Source organism: Meriones unguiculatus (genome assembly GCF_030254825.1).
Source record: "Meriones unguiculatus strain TT.TT164.6M chromosome Y unlocalized genomic scaffold, Bangor_MerUng_6.1 ChrY_unordered_Scaffold_35, whole genome shotgun sequence".
NCBI classification, from domain to species: domain Eukaryota; kingdom Metazoa; phylum Chordata; class Mammalia; order Rodentia; family Muridae; genus Meriones; species Meriones unguiculatus.
This window is the reverse complement of record NW_026843712.1, coordinates 1525842-1547982: the sequence shown is the minus strand read 5'-3', so window position 1 is coordinate 1547982 and position 22141 is coordinate 1525842. Positions and strand designations below refer to the sequence as shown.

At 39.3% G+C, this 22141-nt stretch overlaps 1 protein-coding gene across 1 annotated transcript in view; it reads left to right on the top strand.

Annotated features, from left to right (window-relative positions):
• The window catches only part of LOC110543574 (transcription initiation factor TFIID subunit 1-like), an 85214-nt gene that overhangs the window by 41264 nt on the left and 21809 nt on the right, over positions 1-22141 (top strand). Inside the window, 11 exon segments of the mRNA XM_060376844.1 lie at positions 871-1020; positions 1196-1315; positions 1558-1733; positions 2949-3127; positions 3942-4152; positions 4646-4811; positions 11318-11529; positions 16846-16954; positions 17759-17857; positions 18929-19106; positions 22002-22069. Coding sequence (XP_060232827.1) covers positions 871-1020; positions 1196-1315; positions 1558-1733; positions 2949-3127; positions 3942-4152; positions 4646-4811; positions 11318-11529; positions 16846-16954; positions 17759-17857; positions 18929-19106; positions 22002-22069 — 1668 coding nt within the window.

Sequence of the window (22141 nt, the reverse complement as noted above, 5' to 3'; positions counted from 1 at the left end):
GTTTAAAATTCTATACCTAAATTAACTTTTATCCTTATTGGCATTACCTATATGAAAAGATTTTTTAACTTCTAAACAACTCAAGCTTAATTATAACTATTTGGTCTTCAATCCTATTTGAGACTTGAGAAGGAATAAAATTAGTTATTAGAATAAATAGGAAGTGCAGGTTAGCAGCTTCCAAAAAATAAAAATTGACGGAGACAGTTTGCTGACTGAAGAGTCACCCATAACTTTCTGTAACATTGGAACATCATCTTAAGCCTTCTGGCTTAGAATAAATGACATACATATATGTGAAGCAGGAACTATTTAGGACTTGCTTACCCTGTCTTGGCAGAGTTCAGCAGTCAACTTGTCCTGCATTTAAGTTTGCAATATCTGGATTGAATCCAGAGAGAGTGTGTGTGTGTGGGGAGAAAGCAACATTTGAATGAGCAAAAGTAAGTTGTATACATTTTAAAAGAACACTATACCAACAGACCAAACTGGGGTAGAGACCCTACTGTAAAATAAATCAGAATAAGTAAGCCATTTGAATAATAGCACAATAAAATGCAATTGTCCTTCTAACTATGAGCATTATGAATGTGGGTACAACACTAAAAACTGAAGTTCTAGGGATAATGGACTGAAGAACATCGCTGTTCCACATAGTACTTATCCGAGTTGCACTCTGACCCTTCAATACCATGATTCAGGTACCAGAGAAGAGAGCTGAGCATTGGATAGCTGCTATATTTAAGTTGATGTTTGGATAATTTAGGAAACTGTGAATGGGATCAGGGTAGTTATTCTACCCATTTTAGATAGTGGCTAGGCATCAACCATTATTTTCCTCAACCCTGAGAATCCTTTTCTTTATCTCAGGTTCGTACAGCTCCTTGGAATACTACAGTGGCTTTCATTGCTGCCATGAAGGGCAAATGTCTTCTGGAGGTGACTGGAGTAGCAGATCCCACAGGCTGTGGTGAGGGGTTCTCCTATGTGAAGATTCCAAACAAACCAATACAGCAGAAGGTGAGGGTCTTTGAATTTCTTTAAATCACAGAGGAAGGGATGAGGGTTGGGAAATACAGATAAATAGAGTGGAGGTCCTGGAAATGGTTCATTTCCCTGAATGAAATGATCTCAGTCTAGTTGCTTACTCTTGGGAGATCAGCTTCATATTCTCACTTCTTTTTGTTTGAGATAGGATGATAAGAAGCCTCAGCCTGTGAAAAAGACAGTCACAGGAACAGATGCAGACCTTCGCTGCCTGTCTCTAAAAAATGCCAGGCAACTTCTTCATAAATTTGGTGTGCCTGAAGATCAGGTGAGTATAGACAAGGGGAACTCCGAGTATGAGGCTTTCTATAGATAGAGAAACGGTAAGAAGGTATTGAAAGGAACCATCTGGGGTCTTTATGTCATACATATCATTCTAAATACTTTACCAAATCTTTCTTAACTTCATTTAGGTTTTGTGTTCTTGTCTATGTGTCCCTACTGTGGTCCTGGTTTGTAATTTTATGTCCCTGAATGAGTTATTTATGTGTAGCTCTGTGTTTTTCTCAGATTAAAAAGTTGTCCCGCTGGGAAGTTATTGATGTAGTACGCACAATGTCAACAGAACAGGCTCGCTCTGGAGAAAGCCCCATGAGCAAATTTGCCCGTGGATCAAGGTTTTCTATGGCCCAGCATCAAGAACATTACAAAGAGGAATGTCAGCGCATATTTGACCTGCAGAACAAGTATGTTGATTCAGTGGTTTAGAAAGTTTAAGCTGGAAACAGTGATTTCCTGTATGTGTTTTCTTTCGGACTACTGATCTTGTACATGCAAGACAAATAGTTTATCACTAAACTCTGTTCCCAGATCCCAGGTACTATATTTCTATTTTGGGAATGAGGTCTTACTATGTAGCCATGCTGATCTGGAGCTTCCTGCTATGTAGGATAGGGTGGCTTCAAATATTTGATGATCCTCCCGTATCTATCTCCCAAATTCTGGACTACAGGTATTCATGTTCTGCCATGCTATGAACTAGACGGTGTATAAAGAACTTGTCACCCACAAAATGTAAATAAATGGTGTTGAGTATATGAAATATCAGGCACTGTGTGTAATAATACTGTAGTAATAATAATACTCAATATTATTTTAATTAGAAGGTTCATTATTTAACTTTTGCGGCCTGGAACTCTCTGTTTAGACCCAACTGGCCCTGCACCCATCACCTTGAGTTTTGTCTTCGGAGTGCTGGGATTAAATGCATGTACCTCCAGGCAAAACTTTTTCTTAAAGCTTTTTTTTTTTTTTTTTTCATTTGGAGACAGAGCCTTTAAAGGTAACCCACATTGGCTTCAAGCCTTAGGCAGTCAACTTGTTTTTGTCCCCTAAGTGCTGGCATGTGCCACCATACCTGCTGAAGCTGCTGTTTTCAAAGTAATTTAGTAAGAACACTGAATGTCAGGAAATGCTAAGCTTGAGCTCTTGGTTCTCTAGCAGTTCCTGTGGCCTAGTTGTTTTAAGTGTGGTGATAGGCATATTTTCCTCTGGTGATTTAGTTGACAGAATAGTAATGTGCTATTAACATGATCCATGAATGTAAATGTTGTGGTATGCTGGAGAACTGAGCAGTGCTTGAGGCAGGGAGGATTATCCAATTTAAGGCATTCTTGGGGTAGAGGGAAGGAGAGCAACAGTGAGAGTCTCAAATATTAATAAAAGTGGCCTGTGAGCCTGGGTGCTAGCTCTTCTCCAGGAATTCTGAAAAAGATATTGCAATTTTGCAAATCTGTGAAATGTCTAGAAAGACAAAGTTTTTCTGTTACAGATTCCATGTGTTTATAGATATACCCATTTTGAGTATTTTTTACAGTTGATTTCTCAATTTACTACTCAAGCCTACTTCTTTGTACACTCCATATTTCCCCTGGTCTTTAACTTTTTTCCTCTCTTGCTAGGGTTTTGTCATCAACTGAAGTCTTATCCACAGACACAGACAGCAGCTCAGCTGAAGACAGTGACTTTGAGGAAATGGGAAGGAACATAGAGAGCATGCTGCAGAAAAAGAAAACAAGCTCTCAGATATCTCAGGAGCAGGAGGAGCAGGAACGGAAGGAACTCCAGCAGATGCTACTGGGTAAGGAGGCTCCTAAGACAAGAAGAGAGTCAAAAACGGAGCTTGGGTACCTGCTGGGTATAACTGAGTCCAAGCTGGAGGCAAATTAGGGAATGATTGTATAGAAACCTGGAAATGACGTGGCTACATTTCTACAAACTAGACTGCAGTCTGTGGGGAACAAATACAGGTGTGTGTTTTTACAGGTAGTAACAACTCTGTTTTTAGTAGAACTGTAGTTTTATGGCATGCTGAATGTCTCCATTCAACCCCAAGAAGAGGTCATTTGGGTGTTATGGGGAATTTTTTTGTTTGGTCGATTTTTTTTTTTTTTTTGAGAGCTTTACTATGGGAGCGATCGACTTGGGACCCAAGTCTCTCTGACACAGCAGTAGAGAAGTGGGACCCTGAGCTCTGAGTGAACAGGAATTTTTTTTCTTTTACTTCTAAATTTTATTCTTTTTTTTTTTAATTTTGTATTTAACTTTTATTAATTACGCTTTATCCTTTTGTATCTCCCCCCATAAGCCCCTCACTCCTCCCCTCCCGGTCCCACCCTCCCCCCCTTTCTGCATGCATGCCTCTCCCAAGTCCACTGATAGGAGAGGTCTTCCTCTCCTTCTTTCTGATTTTTTTTTTTTTTTTTGTTCTTCTCAATGCAGTTTTTTCAGGAACCTTGAACAATCTTCTGGTTTTTTTTAATTTTATTTTATCTTTAATTACACTTTATTTACTTTGTATCCCCCCTCTAGTTCCCTCCCTCCTCCCCTTCCAATCTCTTCCTTCTTCCCCTTTCATATGGGAAATTAAAAATATTTTTTTCACTTTGCATCAGCAGGTTCAGCATCATCAGGAAATAATCACAGAGATGATTATACAGCTTCCGTAACTAACCTTAACCCTTCTGCCACTGGCCGCTGTCTCAAGATTTATCGAACATTTCGAGATGAAGAGGGGAAAGAGTATGTTCGTTGTGAGACAGTCCGAAAACCAGCTGTTATTGATGCTTATATGCACATACGGAACACAAAAGATGAAGAATTCATGTGAGTTTTTGTTGTGTTGCTTTTGAGTGTGACATGGAAAATGATGATGAAGACACACTATGTATGTGAGCTGTAGTGATAGGAATATACACAATTATCCCTGGAAATCTGCTGTTAAGCAGGACCTTCTTGTCTTTAGATCTTTGGATTTGACCAGAGCCAGATTACTGGGAAAATATCCAGGTTGGCTACGTTTGGATTGTGGCTGTCTTGCAAAAGTCATTCCTACAATGGGGGATTTGACAGAAGGAGCAGGGATTCTAGACCAGTCTGGATTGCAAACAGTGTCTCAAAAATCACCAGCAAATCATTACCTGTTATTCAGGACATAGACTGAGAAATGTTACTTAATATATGTGGGGGACTGACTACCAAGGAAGAGGAAGTTTATCTCACTGTAGTGGGTGAATTACATACATTCTGTGATAGTAGCTTTCAGGATACTTATCTTAATTTAGGTTACTTACACTCCTGTATTTTTCCTGTTCTTCAGTCAGAAATTTGCCCTTTTTGATGAGCAACATCGAGAAGAGATGCAAAAAGAACGCCGCAGGATTCAAGAGCAATTGAGAAGACTTAAACGAAACCAGGAAAAGGAGAAGCTGAAGGGTCCTCCTTCAAAAAAGCCCAAAAAAATGAAGGAACGTCCTGACTTAAAAGTAAGTAGACGTGGTGTCTTTCTGCCTTTTAGTTAGTGTAGCTAAGGGTTTGCCTATCTTGTTGATTTTCTCAAAGAACCAGCTCTTGGTTTCATTGATTCTTTGAATTGTTTTATTTGTTTCTAAATGATTGATTTTGGCCCTGAGTTTGATTATTTCCAGCCGTCTACTCCTTTTTGGTGTGTCTGCTTCTTCTTTTTCTAGTATTTTTAAGTGTGCCATTAAGTGGCTTGAATGAGCTGTCTTGATTTCTTCTTGAAGGCACTTAGTGCTATGAACTTTCCTCTTAGCACTGCTTTCATTGTGTATGTTTGGGTATGTTTGGGTATGTTGTGTCTTCATTTTCATTGAGTTCTAGGAAGACTGTAATTTCTTTATTTCTTTCCTGACCCAGCTGTCATTTAGTAACAAGTTGTTCAGTTTCCATGTGTGTGTAGGCTTTTTGCTTTCTGTTGTTTAGGTCCAGCTTTATTCCATGGTGATCAGACAGGATACAAGAGAGTATTTCAATCTTCTTGTATCTGTTGAGGCTTGCTTTGTGACAAAATATATGGTCTATTTTGGAGAAAGTTCCAGGAGGTGCTGAGAAGAAGGTAAATTCTTTTGTGTTTGGGTGTAAAGTTCTGTAAATGTCTGTTAGGTCTATTTGATTCATGACCTCTGTTAGAGACATTGTTTCTTTGTTTAAATTTTTTTTTTTGTTGACCTGTTCTTTGTTGAGAGTGGGGTGTTGAAGTCTCCCACTCTTAATGGTGGAGATCTATGTGTGGTTTAAGTTTTATCAATGTTTCTTTTGTGTTACAATGTTACAAATGTGGGTGCTCTTGTATTTGGGGCATAGATGTTCAGGATTGTGATGTCTTCATGGTGGAATTTTCCCTTGATGTGTATGAAATGTCCTTCCCCATCTCTTTTTATTAATTTTGGTTGAAAGTCTATTTTATCAGATATTAGAATGGCTACTCCTGCTTGCTTCTTGGGTCCATTTGCTTGGAAAGTCATCTTCTAACCCTTTACCCTCAGATAAAGTCTATCTTTGTGCCTTAGGGTGTGTTTCTTGTATGCAACAGATTGCTGGATTTTGTTTATGTATCCAATCTGTTAGTCCGTGTCTTCTTATTGGAGAGTTAAGTCCATTGATGTTGAGAGAGATTAATAACAAGTGGCTGTTAGATTCTTTCATTTTGATGTTGGCTGTGGTCATAAGGTTGTATGCTTGGTTGCTTTTTGTTTTACTGTAGTAAGGTTAATTATTTTTGTGTTTTCTTGAAAGTAGCTAGTTTTCTTGGGTTGTATTTTCCCTTTCACTGTCTTCTGTATTGCTGGATTTGTGTGTAGGTATTGTTGAAATTTGTTTTTGTCATTGACTATCTTGTTTTCTCAGTCTATGAGGTCTGAGAGTTTTACGGGGTAAAGTAGCCTGAGCTAGCATCTGTGTTCTCTAAGGGTCTGCATGATATCTGTCCAGGCCCTTCTGGCTTTCATAGTCTCTGTTGAAAAGTTAGGTGTGATTCTAATAGGTTTGCCATTATATGTTACTTGGCCTTTTTCCCTTGCAACTTTTAGTATTTTTTCTTTTTTCTGTATACTTACTGTTTTGATTATTATTTTGATTATTATTTCTGATCAAATTTGTTGGGTTTCTGCAGGCCTCTTGTATTCTTATTGGTCTCTCCTTTAACTTGGGGAAATTTTCTTCAATGATTTTGTTGAAAATATTTCCTGGGCCTTGAAGAAGGGAATCTTCTTTTTCCTCTATTCCTGTTATTCTTAGGTTTTGTCTTTTCATATTGTCTTGTATTTCTTGGTCGGTCTGTGTCAGGAATTTTTTTTTCATTGTACTCTGTATTTAATGACGAAGGGTTCCATAAAAAGGAATTTTGAATGAACCAAAGATTAGTCTTCTAAGCATCAAGAATGTAAATTAGAACCTTTTTAGCTTAAGCTCTTTCTAAAACCCACTGCACCCATTTTTTTTTTTTTTTTTTTTTTTTGTTCTTAAATAGAATACATTAAATAATCATTAGAAATGTTACTGCTGGCTCAGGGGCATACTTCAAAAATCTTTTTTATTTGAAATATCCTCAAAACTAGAGAAATTATAAAAACAAAAATAGCAGAAACAAAATTGTGTAAGGAATTTTTTAGATTGAACATTTTCTTTGACAGATACATCGATTTCAATTTCTTCCATTGTATCTTCCATACCTGAGATGCTTTCTTCCATCTCTTGTAGTCTGTGGGTTATGCTTACCTCTGTAGTTCCTGTTTTTGTCCCTAAATTCTTCCTCTCCATTATTTCCTCCATTTGTGTTTTCTTTAATTTTTCCAGTTCTAACTTCAGATCTTGAGTTTTTTGTTTATTTCCTTCACCTGTCTGTTTGTATTTTCCTGTTTTTCTTTTAATTCCTTCAACTTTGTTTCTTTTACTTCTTTCAGTGATTTAATTATTTCTTCTCTGAAGGCCGCAAAATGTTTGGCTGCATCTTCCCGTATGTATTTCTTCATGGATGGCCATAATCTGCTTGTCTTTAGCTTCCTCCATTTCTTTATGGATAGCCATGATCTGTTTGTTTTTATCTTCCTCTATTTCTTTACGTATTTTATTTGTTTCCTCTATTATCCTCTTCATCAGCATAGATGTTAGGTCATCTTCTTGATTTTCTGTTATGCTGCGTTGCCCAGGGCTGCTTGCCCCTGGATAGCTGGGTTCTGGAGATGCCATATTGCTCTGTTTTTTGTTGGTTGGGCTTTTAGGCTAACCTCTACCCATTGGGCTGTTTTAGGTGTTGCCTCTTAGTTTCTGTGCTTCCTGGAGTCCTGAGGTAGGGAGAATCCCTTTTGTTGGAAGATGATTTTTCTTGAAGGAGGCCTCCTCTGCTTTTTGGTTATGGTCACTGTATGGCCAGTGTTTCACAGGAATTGCCACTGCTCACCTCAGGTGTATAGACCTGAGTAGTAGCTGTAGTCTTTATTAGTCACGGGGGCTCTCCTCTTACCTGTAGAAGTTCTCAAGACAGCTGCCCTGCTGCTGGGTTTCTCGTTCTGAATTTAGTGAGCTGCTGCTATTGTTACAGTTTTCCAGGTACAGCCCTCTTGAAGAACCTGCTGATTCCCTAGCTGTGGGGTTTTCTCTCAACAGGGAAACTCAGTCTGGTATCCTGGGACACACAGTTCTGTTCAGGAAAGTGTGAGGAGCGCCCAGCAAGCCTCTGGGCCAGAGGCTGAGTGCTCCTCTCTGGGCCTGGAGTGAGTGCCTCGGTTGAGTTGGCACCTGGGAGCACTGTTCTAATCTGGAGGCTGTGCACTCCTCTCTAGGCTGGCATCTGAGGGCTCCTCTCTGGTCTGGAGGCTGGCCACCTCACTCTGGGCCAGAAGCTGTGTGTCCCTGTCTGGGATGGCGTCTGCAGGCGCTGCTCTGGTCCGGAAGCTGTGCACCTGGGTCTGGGATGACGGCTGAGGGTGCTGCTCTAGTCCAGCTCTATGCTCTGATCTGGGCTGGTAGTGTGTGTCCCCTTCTGGGCCAGAGGCTGTACATGCCTCTCTGGGCTGGCACCTAAGGGCTCTGCTCTGGGTCGGAGGCTTGGCGCTTCACTCTGGGCCAGAGGCTGTGTGTCCCAGTCCTGGATGGAGGCTGGGGATGCCGCAGGAGGCTGTGTGCGTCAATCTCAGGCGGTGGGTGCGCCTGTGGTCCCCAGGACCTTTTCCAGGTATTGACTGGGTGACCTGAGGTCGGTCCCAATTAATTTCCATACTGTAGCCTTTCCTCTCACTTGGCAATCAGGAATGCTGCTGTTTTTGGTCCCTGGGTTCAGTCTCCTGGTCACTGTGCCAACACTGCTGTCCTGTTCCTCAGACACAGTCAGAAAATATTTTCTAATGATATACTGAGGAGCCGCAGGATCCTTCAGCTCAGTTTCTCTGGCCTGAGGTGTGGGCCCCAGAGCCAGCCAATTGCACCTGCCCCTGAATAACCAGTCATTTTTATTTTTTAATATTAATCACAGGTTATTTATTTTGTATCCCAGCCATTGCCCCTCCCTCATTCCCTTCTAATCTCACCCTCACTCCCTCATCTTCTCCCTGCTTCTTTCCAAGTCCACTGATAGGGGAGCTCCTTTTCCCCTTCCATCTAACCCTAGTTTATCAGGTATCTTCCAGACTGGCTGAAATGTTCTCCTCTGTGGCCTAGCAAGGCTGCTCCTTCCTGGGGTGGGGGTAGGGTCAAAGAGCCAGCCATTAAGTTCATATCTGAAATAGTCCTTGTTCCCCTCACTAGGGAACACACTTGCCTACTGAGCATTTTTCTATGTGTAGACATCCAGTTGGACCAGCACCATTTGTTAAAGATGCTGTCTTTTTTCCATTGTATGGTTTTGGCATCTTTGTAAAAAATTAAGTGCCCTGGGTCCTATTCGACTCTATTTATTCACGGTTCTCTTTCTATGTCAGTACCATGCAGTTTTTATTTACTATTGCTCTGTAGTTCAGCTTGAGATCAGGGATAGAGATACCTCCAGATGATCTGTCGTTGTACAGGATCACTTTGAAAATTCTGTTATTTTGGTTTTTCCATATGAATTTGAGAATTTTTCTTGCAAGGTCTGTAAAGAATTGTATTGTTAATTTTTTGGGAATTGCATTGAATCTGTAGATTAATTTAGGCAGGATAGCCATTTTCACTATATTAATCCTACCAATCCGTTAGCACAGGAAATCTTTCTATCTTCTGATATCTTCTTTAATTTCTTTCCTTAGAGACTGGAAGTTTTCCTCAAGTCTTTTACTTGCTTGATGAATGGTGTTGATTCTCTGATTTCTTTCTCATCTCTTTTGTCTGTGAGATATAGGAGGGCTTCTTAGTTTTTGTTTGTTTGTTTGTTTGTTTGTTTGGATCCAGCCGCTTTGCTGAAGTTTTTTATTAGCTGAAGGAGCTCTCTGGTTGAATTTTGTGGTTGCTCATATACTATCATCTGCAAATATTGATACTTTGGCTTCCTCCTTTCCAATTTATATCCCTGCCATCTCCTTTGGTTGTCCTAATGCTTTAGCTAGGACTTCAAGTACTATGTTGGAGAGTTAAATAGAGAGTGGGCAGCCTTTTGGCACATATCTTTAATCTCAGCACTTGTCAGAGGGAGGCAAATGTCTGAGTATGAAGCCAGCCCGATTTTCAAAGCAATCACTGCACTGGCTGTGCAACTTCCAGCACAACCAGGGCAGTTATACTGAGAAAACCCTGTCTTGAAAACAACAACAACAACAAATGTTAGTATTCTCTAGTCAGGTGTGGTAGACTCACTGTAATCCTAGCACTTGATAGGCAGAGGCAGGATTGTGAGTTTGAAACACAGAGAGTCCCTGTCTCAAAAAGAAAAGAAAAAGGAGAGAAATGTTTCATGATATGACCACAGCTAACAAAGCAAAGAAAGAAAGCATACCTTTTCCCTCAGCTTTTGTCATATTTGCTTACCAGAAATGAAAGCAACCTTGTGGGGTGCTGGATTATATTATTTGATAATATACTTCTAACAACACCTGCATTCTCAGCACTAGGGAAGCTGAAACAGGAGGATTCAGGAACAAACAGCATAGCAAGTCTGAGCTCCTCTGGGCTTCATCAGACCTTGGGGAGAAAACATACACACAAAAACACACTTTTCTGTAGGAGTTGACTATCTTTGGTAAATTTTATTTATATTCATTTATCTTTGTTATTGGGCATCAGACAGAGGACCTAATGTGTATTAGCCAAGTGCTCTACTGCTAAGCTCTTTACCCAACCTCAAAATCCTTTCTAACATGGCAGCTCATTAAAAGAAGAGGCTAGAGACAGGGCTCAGAGGTTAAGAGTGCTTATTGTATCAAGGACTGGGGTTTGGATCTTAGCACTTTTGTTGTTTGGCTGATGAACACCTGTAACTCCAGCTTCAAGGGATCTAACACCTCCCTTCTGTCCTCAGTACACAGGCTTGTGCACACACCACTTCACATACATATAAAACATGCCTTAGGAACAGAGTTAGAAAAGGACAAGAATACATAGATCCATGCTGTTTTTTTACCACTTAGGTTAAAGATTCCATGTACTGTTACATAATGTATACTATAAGATAAGGGAACTGTTACAATTGGAAAGAACTGTGAATCTGGATACAGAAGACCTGGGTCTGGTTCTGCTACTTAATAGCTTTGTGACCTTAACCTTTCCAAACCATTTTTTATAAAATGTTCTTTGTTCACCGGAAGGTAGCAGGTGAGATTATTTAATCCTAGCATTCTGGAGGCAGAGGTACATGTCTCCTAGAGTTCAAGAAGCCAAGCTGGTCTCTGGAGTGAGTCCAGGACAGCCAGAATTGCACAGAGAAACCCTGTCTTGATCATGCCCCCTCCAAAAATTTATCATGACTATTCTTGTTTCTCCACTCCTGCATATATATTTCCTACTAGTTTTGACAAGTTTTACCCTATTTACATTTAACATGTTGATATTTTTTCTTTTGCAGCTGAAATGTGGGGCATGTGGTACCATTGGGCACATGAGGACAAATAAATTCTGTCCTCTTTATTATCAAACAAATGCTCCATCTTCTACCCCTGTCGGCATGACAGAGGAACAGGAAGAGGAGCTGGAAAAGGCAGTCATTCATAATGATAATGAAGAACTTATAAAGGTTGAAGGGACCAAGATCATTTTGGGAAAACAGCTCATTGAGAGGTAAGGGACAGCAGGCAGAAAGTGCTGTAGTGAAGATATGTTCAAGGTTGATGGTGATGGTTGATAGTTGTAAATGTGATGTGATTGTTATTTGAAGTGGAACTAGGGGTTATGGAAGTTTTGGATTATCATCAGTGATGTAATTTTTCCTGGAAATTAAACTAAGTGATTATTAGCACTTACTACTTACCTTGTTCATGCTATGCTTTTCTAGTTTCATTTTTTTTTATTTTTTTCCCTTATTTATTTATTGATTGATTGATTTGTAATATTTATTTATTCATAATAACAGTTTATTCACATTATATCCCAGCTGTAGTTCCCTCCTTCATCTTCTCCAATCCCACCTTTCCTCCTTCTTTTTTTTTCTGTGCCCCTCCCTCATTCCAAAGATAGTGGTGGTCCTCATCCCTTCCATCTAACTTTAGTCTATCAATTCTCCTCAGGACTGGCTTCTTTGTCTTCCTCTGTAGTATGTATGGCTGCTCCCTCCTCAGATGGAGGTGATCAAAAAGCCAGCCCATGAATTCATGTCAGAGATGGTCCATGGTTGTATTATTGGGGAACCCTCTTGGATACTGAGCTGCCTTGGGCTAATTCTGTGCAGGGTTCTAAGTTATCTCCATACATGGTCATTGTTTGGAGTATCAGTCTCGGAAAAGACCCCTGTGCCCATATTTTTGGTTCTGTTGCTCTTTTTGTGGAGCTCCTGTTCCCTAAAGTTTTTTTTTTAATCTCTTCCTTCTTTCATAAGATTCCCTTCACTCTTCCCAAAGGTTGGTTATGCATCTCAGCCTATGTTTTGATACCCTGCTGGGTGGAGTCTTTTAGAGGCCCTCTGTCGTAGGCTTCTGTCCAGTTCCCTGTTTTCTCCTTCTTCTGATGTCCATCTCATTTGCCTTTCTGAATGAAGTTTAAGCATCTTACCCAGGGTCCTCTTTCTATACTAGCTTCCTTAGGTGTAAAGATTTTAGTGTGATTATCCTATATTGTATGTCTAATATCCACTTACAAGTGAGTATATACCATGTGAGTCTTTCTGCTTCTGGGATACCTCACTCAGGTTGATCTTTTCTAGATCCCACCATTTGTCTGCAAATATAATTTCCTTGTTTTTTGTTTTTGTTTTATTGCTGAGTAGTATTCCACTGTGTAAATGTACCACAATTTCTGTATCCGTTCCTCAATTGAGGGACATCTGGGTTGTTTCCAGCTTCTGGCTATTATGAATAAAGCTGCTATAAACATGGTTGAGCAAATGCCCTTGTTGTATCTACTTGAGTATCTTTTGGATATATGCCTAGGAGTGGTATGGCTGGGTCTTGGGGTAGCACTATTCCTATTTGTCTGAGAAAGCATCAGATTATTTCCAAACTGGTTGAAAAATTTTACATTCCCACCAGCAATGGAGTAGGGTTCCTCTTAGTCCACATCCTCTCTAGCATGTGTTGTCACTTGAGTTTTGAGTTTTTTATCTTAGCCATTCTGATGGGTGTTAAGTGAAATATGAGGGTCATTTTGGTTTGAATTTTCCTGATGACTAAGGATTTTAAACGTTTTTAAAAGAGCTGCTATTTGATGTTCCTATATTGAGAATTCTCTGTTTAGTTGTGTACCCTATTTTTTTATTGGGTTACTTTATTTGTTGCTGTTTAATCTTAAGTTTTTTTTTTAATATCTTCTTGATGTTAGTCCTCTGTTAAATATAGGGTTGGTGAAGATCCTTTCCTGATCTGGAGAGTGTTGTTTGGTTCTGATGACAGTGTCCTTTGCTTTACAGAAGGTTTTCAGTTTCATGAGGTCCCATTTATTAATTATTGATTTTAGAGCTCGTGCTATTGGTGTTCTGTTCAGGAAGTTGTCTCCTGTGCCAGCGAGTTCAAAGCTTTTTCCCACTTTTTTTTCTAAGAGGTTTAGTGTGTCTATTTTTATATTGAGGTCTTTGATCCGCTTGGCTTTTAGTTTTTACAGAGACATAGCATGGATCTATTTGCATTTTCTACATCCAGTTAGACCAGCAACATTTGTTGAAGATGATATCTTTTTTTCCATTATATAGTTTTGGCAACTTTGTAAAAAATTAGGTGTCCATAAGTGGGGGGGGTGGGTCTTCTATTCAATTCCATAGATCCACCATACTGTTTCTTTGCCATTAACATGCAGTTTTTTTTACTGTTTCTCTACAGTACAGCTTGAGATCAGGGATCTCAATAAAAGACCTCCAGATGGTCTTTTATTGGAGAGGATTGTTTTAGCAATTCTTGGTTTCTTGTTATTCCATGTGAAGTTGAGAATTTTTCTTTCCAGGTCTGGAAAGAATTGTGTTGGTAATTTGATGGGAATTGCATTGAATCTGTAAATTGCTTTTGGTAAGATGGCCATTTTTAATATGTTAATCCTTCCAAGCCATGAACATGGGAGATCTTTCTTTCCATCTTCTCATATCTTCTTCTAATTCTTTCTTCAGAGATTGAAACTTTTTCAAACAAGTCTTTGACTTGCTTGGTTAGGGTTACACCAAGGTATTTTATGTCCTTTGTGGCTATTGTGAAGGGTGTCATTTCCCTAATTTCTTTCTCAGCCTTTTGTTTTTCTTTATTATACAGTAGAGCTACTGATTTCTTTGAGTTGATTTTGTATGCAGCCACTTGTCTGAAGATGTTTATCAGCTGTAGTAGTTCCCTGGTAGAATTTATGGGGTCACTCAGGTATACTATCATATAATGTTCAAATAGTGATACTTTGATTTCTTTCTTTCCAATTTGTATCCCCTTGATCTCCTTTAATTGCCACCCTGTACAAAACTAAAGTCCAAGTGGATCAAAGACCTCAATATAAAACTTGACATAATAAACCTGAGGAAAAAGTGGGGAAAAGCTGTGAACTTATTGGCACAGGAGACAACTTTCTGGACAGAACAACAGCAGCACAGGCTCTAAGATCAACAATCAATAAATGGGAGTTCATGAAACTGAAAAGCTTCTGTAGAGCAAAGGACACTGTCCTCAGAAAAAAATGAGTGACTACAGATTGGGAAAGGATCTTCACCAACCCTATATCTGACAGAGGGCTAATATCCAGAATATGTAAAGAAATTAAGAAGTTAAACAGCAACAACTCCATTAATCCAATTAAAAATGGTATACAGAGCTAAACAGAGAATTCTCAATAGAGGAATATTGAATCACAGAGAAACACTTAAAGAAATGCTTAATTTCCTAAGTCATCAGGGAAATGCAAATAGAAACAACCCTGAGATTTCACCTTACACCCATCAGAATGAGTAAGATCAAAAACTCAAGTGATAACACATGCTAAAGTGGATGTGGAGAAAGGAGAACCCTACTCCACTGCTGGTGGGAATGTAAAATTTTACAACCAGTTTGAAATCAATCTGGTGCTTTCTCAGACAAATAAGAATAATGCTACCTCAAAACCCAGCCATTCCACTCCTAGGCATATATCCAAAAGATGCTCAAGTATACAATAATGACATTTGCTCAACCATGTTCTTAGCAGCTTTACTTTCAATAGCCAGAAGCTGGAAACAACCCAGATCCCCCTCATTGAGAAATGGATATAAAAATTGTGGTACATCTACACAATGGAATATTACTCAGCAATAAAAAACAAGGAAATCATGAAATTTGCCTGTAAATGGTGGGAACTGGAAAAGATCATCCTTGGTGAGGTATCCCAGAAGCAGAAAGACTCACGGGGTATATACTCACTCATAAGTGAATATTAATTATATAATAAAAGATAAACATACTAAAATTGATATATCTAAAGAAACTAATCAAGAACAAAGACTCTAGCTAAGATGCTCAATACACATTCAGAAAGGCAAAAAGGGTGGACATTGGAGGAGGGAGAGAACAGGGAACAGGACAGGAGCATACCACAAAGGGCCTCTGAAAGGCTCTACCCTGTAGGGTATCAAAGCAGATGCTGAGACTTATAGCCAAACTTTGGGCATAGTGCAGGGAATCTTATGAAAAAAGGGGGAAGATAGTAAGACCTGGAGATGACAGGTGTTCCACAAGGAGACTAACAGAACCAAAATGTCTGGCACAGGCGTCTTCTCTGAGACTGATACCCAAACCAAGGATCATTCATGAGCTAATATAAAACCTCTGCACATATGTAGACCATGGCAGTTTGGTGTCCAAGGGGGTTCCATAGTAATGGGAAGAGGTACTGTCCATGACATGAACTGTTTGGGCTGCTCTTTGATCACCTACCTGTGATGGGGAGCACCTTACTTGGTCACAGAGGAAGACAATGCAGCTACTCCTGATGAGACTTGATAGACTAGGATCGAAAGGAAGGAGAAAAAGTCCTCCCCCTCAGTGGTCTTGGGGAGGGTCATGGATGGAGAAGGGGAAGGGAGGATGGGATTGGGAGGGAAGGAGGGAGGGAGCTACAGGGGGATACAAAGTGAATAAATGTAATTAAAAAATACAAAAAAAATCCTTCTTTCCCTTTCTGTCTTTTTGTTTTCCTTTACCTACCTTTTTACCCCCTCTCTCCTTTTCTTTCATTTCTCCTTTGTTTCTTTCCTAGGACTACAGGCACACTTCTTTTTCATTTATGTTGGGTTTATTTATGTTGGTTTGGCTTTCTTTTTTTTGAATGAGATCTTGCAGCACAGAACTGGCTCTCCAGTAATTTTTTTGTAGGTCAGGGTAGCCTCAAACTCACTGAGGTCCTCCTGCCTCTGCCACCCTGGTACACCATCATGTCCAGACTCATTTATGTTCTGAATGAGTCAAATGCTCTAGCTTCTGAGCAGCAAGATAGAATATTAGAACCGCGTGGAGTTTTGAAGCACTTTTAGCCTGGTGTCCTCATTTTCTATAAAGGAAACTGAGGCAAAATTGTGATTTGCTTAGTTCTCTATTAATTTGGAGGTCCCCAGGCCCTGTGTAATCTGAGCCTTAGAAGATGAATGTTTGACCTTTGCTTTCTTTGACTTTTACCATCCTGAGTTCATACTTAGGTACCTTGGATCTTTCCAAAAGTACTTTGGATCTTGTAGTTCCTTTGTTGCTGGGAACTATAAAAATGTGTTTTGAGTTATATGATTCATTTCATGTGTGTGAATGTTTTGCATTACATGTATATTAGTGCACCATTATGTGGGCTGGGTATACATAGAAGAACTGGAGCTAATGTAGTTGTGAGCTACAATATAGCTGAACCAGGGTCCTCTATGTTGGAATAGCAAGTACATTTAGCCATTGAACCATCCCTCCACCCTTATTTATGAGAACTACTGTAAATTAAATGGTATGACAATGTTGTTGATTTCAGTGTGCATGAAGTTCGCAGAAAATCTCTGGTCCTGAAGTTCCCTAAAAAGCAACTTCCTCCCAAGAAAAAGCGTGAGCTTGCATCCACTATTTACTGTGACTATTTGAATGTGAGTATCTGCATTTTCTTCTTCTCTGATGGGTTCTCTTTGATTCCCCAGCCTTCTGTGACATGGCTCTTTTAGTGTCCTGTGTTCTCTGTCTATTCCTTGAGAATTGAGTGTACTATTCATAATATAACTTACTAAAATTCATTTATTGTTTTTTGAGACAGGGTTTTTCTGTGTAGCCTTGGGACTTTCATGGAACTTACTCTGTAGACCACCTGGTCTTGAACTCAGAAATCTGCCTGCCTCTGCTTGCTTAGTGTTGGCAGGCACCATCCTTTTTACGTGGAATCTAGAGATCAAATTATGTTTAATATGTTGTTGACAAGTGTCATTACCCACTGAGCCATCTTATTGGCTGCCCCATTTTTTTTGCTGTGCATGAGTGCTTTGCTTGCATGTGTATAAGTGTGCTACATGCATGCCTGGTGCCAGCAGATCCCAGAAGTTGGTACACTGTAGAGTTAGTTGTAAACCACTCTGTGGGTGCTGGGAATTGACTCCAGGTCCTCTGCAAAGGCAACATGGATTTTTAACCATTGAGCCATCTCTCCAGCTTATTACCCAGCTCAACTTTGCTTTTGAGATTGGGTTTTTCTCTATTCCAGGCTGGCCTGTAACTTTACTGTGTAGTGTGGGCTGGTCTTGAACTTGCAGTCCTCCCATCTTTGCCTTCCAGCTGCTGGGATTATAGGCTTAAACCATACAAATCTAGCCTTATTGAAGATTTCTAAAATGTATCAGTATATTTGAAAAATGTTGGGAATATTTTTGGTCTATCTAAAGCATTCTGATTTTTTTTTCTAGAAACCTCAGAAATCCATCCACCGACGACAGACAGATCCTATGGTGACACTGTCTTCTATCCTAGAGTCTATCATTAATGACATGAGAGAGCTTCCCAATGTGAGTTCATTACCTTAGATGTATAAACTAGGAAAACCAAGACCCTTTGTGTTTTTTTGTGTGTGTGCATCTTTCTTTTCTTTCTTTCTTTTTTTTTACATAGAAATAGTTTGTGTACTTGTGTATCTGAAACTCCTATATATAATTTATTCTAGTTTCCATTCATTTTTGTGATAGACATGTGAAGTCAAATATCTGGGTATTGAAGTAGCAAGAATATTTTTTTAATTATGTAATACGTGTATATCTCTGTATGCATATGCAAGTGTCCTTGAAGACCAGAGACTTTGGATCACCTGGAATCAAAGTTACAGGAGATTGTGAGTCCTTAGACATGGGAACTTGGAACCAAACTTAAGTCCTCTGGAAGACTATGTTGTGCTATTACAAACCACTGAGCCATCTCTCCAGTCTTAAACAATTTTTGCATTCCATAAGTGTCTAACATATAAGGAGTTAGAAAGTCAGTTCAGAGGTTAGAAAGACATATTGCTGGGACTGGATAATTGTCTTAGTGATTAAGAGCAGTTGTTGTTGCAAAGGACCCAGGTTTGGTTCCTAACACCCACATAGAAGCTCACCTACTCTTCAGGTACCAGGCATATATGTGGTTCACAGATCTACATGTAGGCACAACACTGATCCACAGACAACAATGAAATATATCAAAAATATTTTTAAAAACAGAATACATACTTGCTGAAGACCATGCTTGGTTCCCAGCACCCACATTGGGTGGCTCACAGCCACCTATAACTCTGGATCCAAAGAATTCAATATCTTGCCAAGTGTGATAGTGCATACCTATAATCCTAGCACTTGGGAGGCAGAGGCAGTCAGGTCTCTATTAGTCTCTGTGGCCAGTCTACAGAGCTAGTTTTAGGACAGCCATGGCTAAACAGAAAATTCCACTCTCAAAAACCAAAGAAAAGAGGAAAAGAAAAATAATGGTTTAATGAAATAAGCAGACTCTGAAAAAATCCCTTTGCAAGTTTGTAAACCAGAATGATATAATTGGCTCTGTCAAGTGTTCTTTGCTCACAAATGGTGCTGGTACATTTGTTTCCACAGACATACCCTTTCCATACTCCAGTTAATGCAAAGATTGTAAAGGACTACTACAAAATCATCCCTTTTCCAATGGATCTACAGACACTCCGAGAAAATGTGCACAAATGCCTCTATTCATCTCGGGAAGAATTCAGAGAGCATTTGGAACTAATTGTGAAAAATAGTGCAACCTATAATGGTAATAGTCCTTGTTCCTTAACTACAAAGGTCACCTTTTAGATTCTTATTCCCTTCCTGATTATAAACTCAAGAGTAGGTTAAAAAGAATAAAAAGATTATAATGTGCATTCTTGAGTATGAACATCAGATAATATACATTTCACTCAAATAGTAGGTGTTCCTTCTCTTTTGTTTGTTTGTTCTGTTATTTTGAGTCAGGGATTTCCTGTGTAGTGTTGGCTGTCCTGGATTTACTTTGTAGACCAGGCTGGGTCTTGAATTCACAGAGATCTCCCTGCCTCTACTGCCCCAAGTATTGGGATTAAAGGCCTATACCACCACTCCTGATATTTTACTTATTTTTACTTCCACTATTTAATCCTTTTTTTAAAAGACATGGTCTTACTACATAGCCCTAGTTCGCCTGGAACTGACTATGTAGATCAGTCTGGCCTCAAAATAACAGAAATAGTTTGGACTCTTCCTCTCAAATGAGTGCCAGGATTAAAGCCATGTTCTACCTCACCATGTTCTACAAGCCTCCTACTATTTCATTTCTAATGTATTCTATGAGGGACTGGAAGTCTATGTGTTGAAACATTTGGGGTGAATAGGGAGACAATAAAGAAAACCTAGGTAAGCTGAAGAGACATTGGGTGTAGTCTACAAAGGCTGTTCCTGTGATGTTGATGATTATTAATATTTATTTTTTATTTATCTTTTAGTTAAACAGTGTTTGGTTATTCTTAAACCAGCTGTATACCCAAATCACTACACAGTGACTAGGATTTATTTAATAATTACTCCATCCTAATACTCCAAGGCTACCTAGCTTTCTCGCATCCAGATTTCCCACATTTTACTTGCTTTGTAGTCATATCTTAGGCCCAGTTCATCTCTCCTGGTGTTTCCATGTCCTCTCCTCTCAAATCTCTCTCCCTGCCTTTCCTTCCACTTGCTTCTTTTCCTCTCCACTCAGGACCAGGTGTCACATCCTGTTCTCTCCATTGCTCAGCTTTGGCTGTGTATTTTATTGGCAATACAGAGAAAAAAAATGGTGCATGTTTATACAAACTTAAGACAGGTTGTTCTTAGAATAAGCCTCACAGTGCAATGTCCAGATTGAAGCCAGATAGTTGGGCAGAGAAATCAGGAAGTGAATGAACAAGGGCAAATTATATACATTCAAAAAAACCATTATATCAACACTGTAGCCATATTCATTTTGTATGTTTTAACTCAGTCTGAATTTTTTTTACAGGGCTAGATGTCCATTTTTATAAAAGAAAGACTAGAAAAGGCAAGAAGGAAGAATTCAGTATGCATCAATTCATGCATAAATATGGGCTTGCAGAGTATAGATAATACCAATATATCTATGAATGATACATTATTTAATGTCTCAAAACATCTTCTGTTTTTTATGTATAAACAGGAAAAAATGATAACTAGATTCTGAGGCTTTATATAGCCAGTCCAACTTACTTACCAAATTTCATCTCCAAAGACTAGCTTCAATGCCCACTGTAGAATGTAACCATACTCACCATTGTATTTCATTTTAATATCCCATAGTACTTCTTCATGTCTTTACAGTCATTTCTCTGAAGTTCCCTTTTTTCCCTTCAGTGGTGAATTTCCATTCTTATTTCCAAATGAAGTCATGTCATCCTCTCCAAAAGATGGATTATCAGATTACAGTTGGGTATGGTGGCACATGCCAGTAAGTCCAACATTTGGGAAGTAGGGGCAGAAGAATCAGGGCTTCAAAGTCATCCTTAGTGGCTACGTAATTCGTTCAGGGACATCTTAGGCTACATAAGATTCTGTCTCAAAAATATCAAATAATGCCACATTATCTGCTCGGCTACATCCGAGCAGAGGTTCTAGGTTATATCCATACATGGTCCTTGGTGGAGTATCAGTCTCAGATATATTTGGTCCTTGTGGAGCTCCTATCCTTTCCATGTCATACTAACCCCCCACTTCTTTCATATGATTCACTTCACTCTGCCAAAGGTTTGGTTATGAGCCTCAGTATCTGCTTTGATACACTACTAGGTAGAGTCTTTCAGAGGCCCTCTGTGGTAGGCTCCTGTCCTGTTACTTGTTTTCTCCTACATCCAATGCACAGCCCATTTGTCTTTCTAAGTGAGGATTGATCAGCCCTTTCTTTTTTTTTTTTTTTTTAATGAAGTCTCTGTATGTAGGTCTGGCTATTCTAGAATAAACTATGTTCACCAGACAAGCCTCAAACTCACAGAGATCCTCCTGCCTCTGCCTCAAGAGTGCTGGGATTAAAGCAGTGCACCAATTTTATTTTTTCCCAGCACTCTCTAGACTGAGACAGAGACAGGAGGATCTCTTTGATTTTGAGGCCATCCTGGACTACAGAGGTAATTCCAGGACAGCCAAAGCAACACATAAAGAATTCCTATCTCAAAAAACAAGATATGAACAACAACAACAACAAAAAAAAAAAAAACAAAAAAAAACCACAAACCAAAAAGCAGCTGTAATACAAGAGTGTGTGGACATACATAAAGAAAAATTAAAATTCATTCATATTGTGTGTCCTTTATATGTTAGGCACTGCACTGAAAAGTGGAGTAAAAACTGGTGGTGTCTGTACCTGGTGTGATAGCACACACCTGCAATCCCAAGGAAGTGAAGGTAGGAGGAGTTGAAGTTGACAGTCATTCTGAGCTACCTAGTGAGTTCTAAACCAGCCTGGGATACATGTGACTCTTTCTTAAAAAAATAAAAAAGGGAATGACTGGTATGTTTACTTGGTTACTAGGCTGGTGCTTGGGACCTTTTGGGTCCTTTAGTAAATGAATTACGTGTTGGAAATGAATTACGTGTGGCAGCTTTGAGGTGCCATTTATAATGGCCATTTCTTATCCTTCTGTAGGTCCACAACACTCATTGACTCTGATTTCTCAATCCATGCTGGATCTCTGTGATCAAAAACTCAAAGAGGTAAGAATTAAAGATAAGAGAAAGTAGTGGGCACAGTGATACACACCTATAATTTTAAACATGGGAATTGGA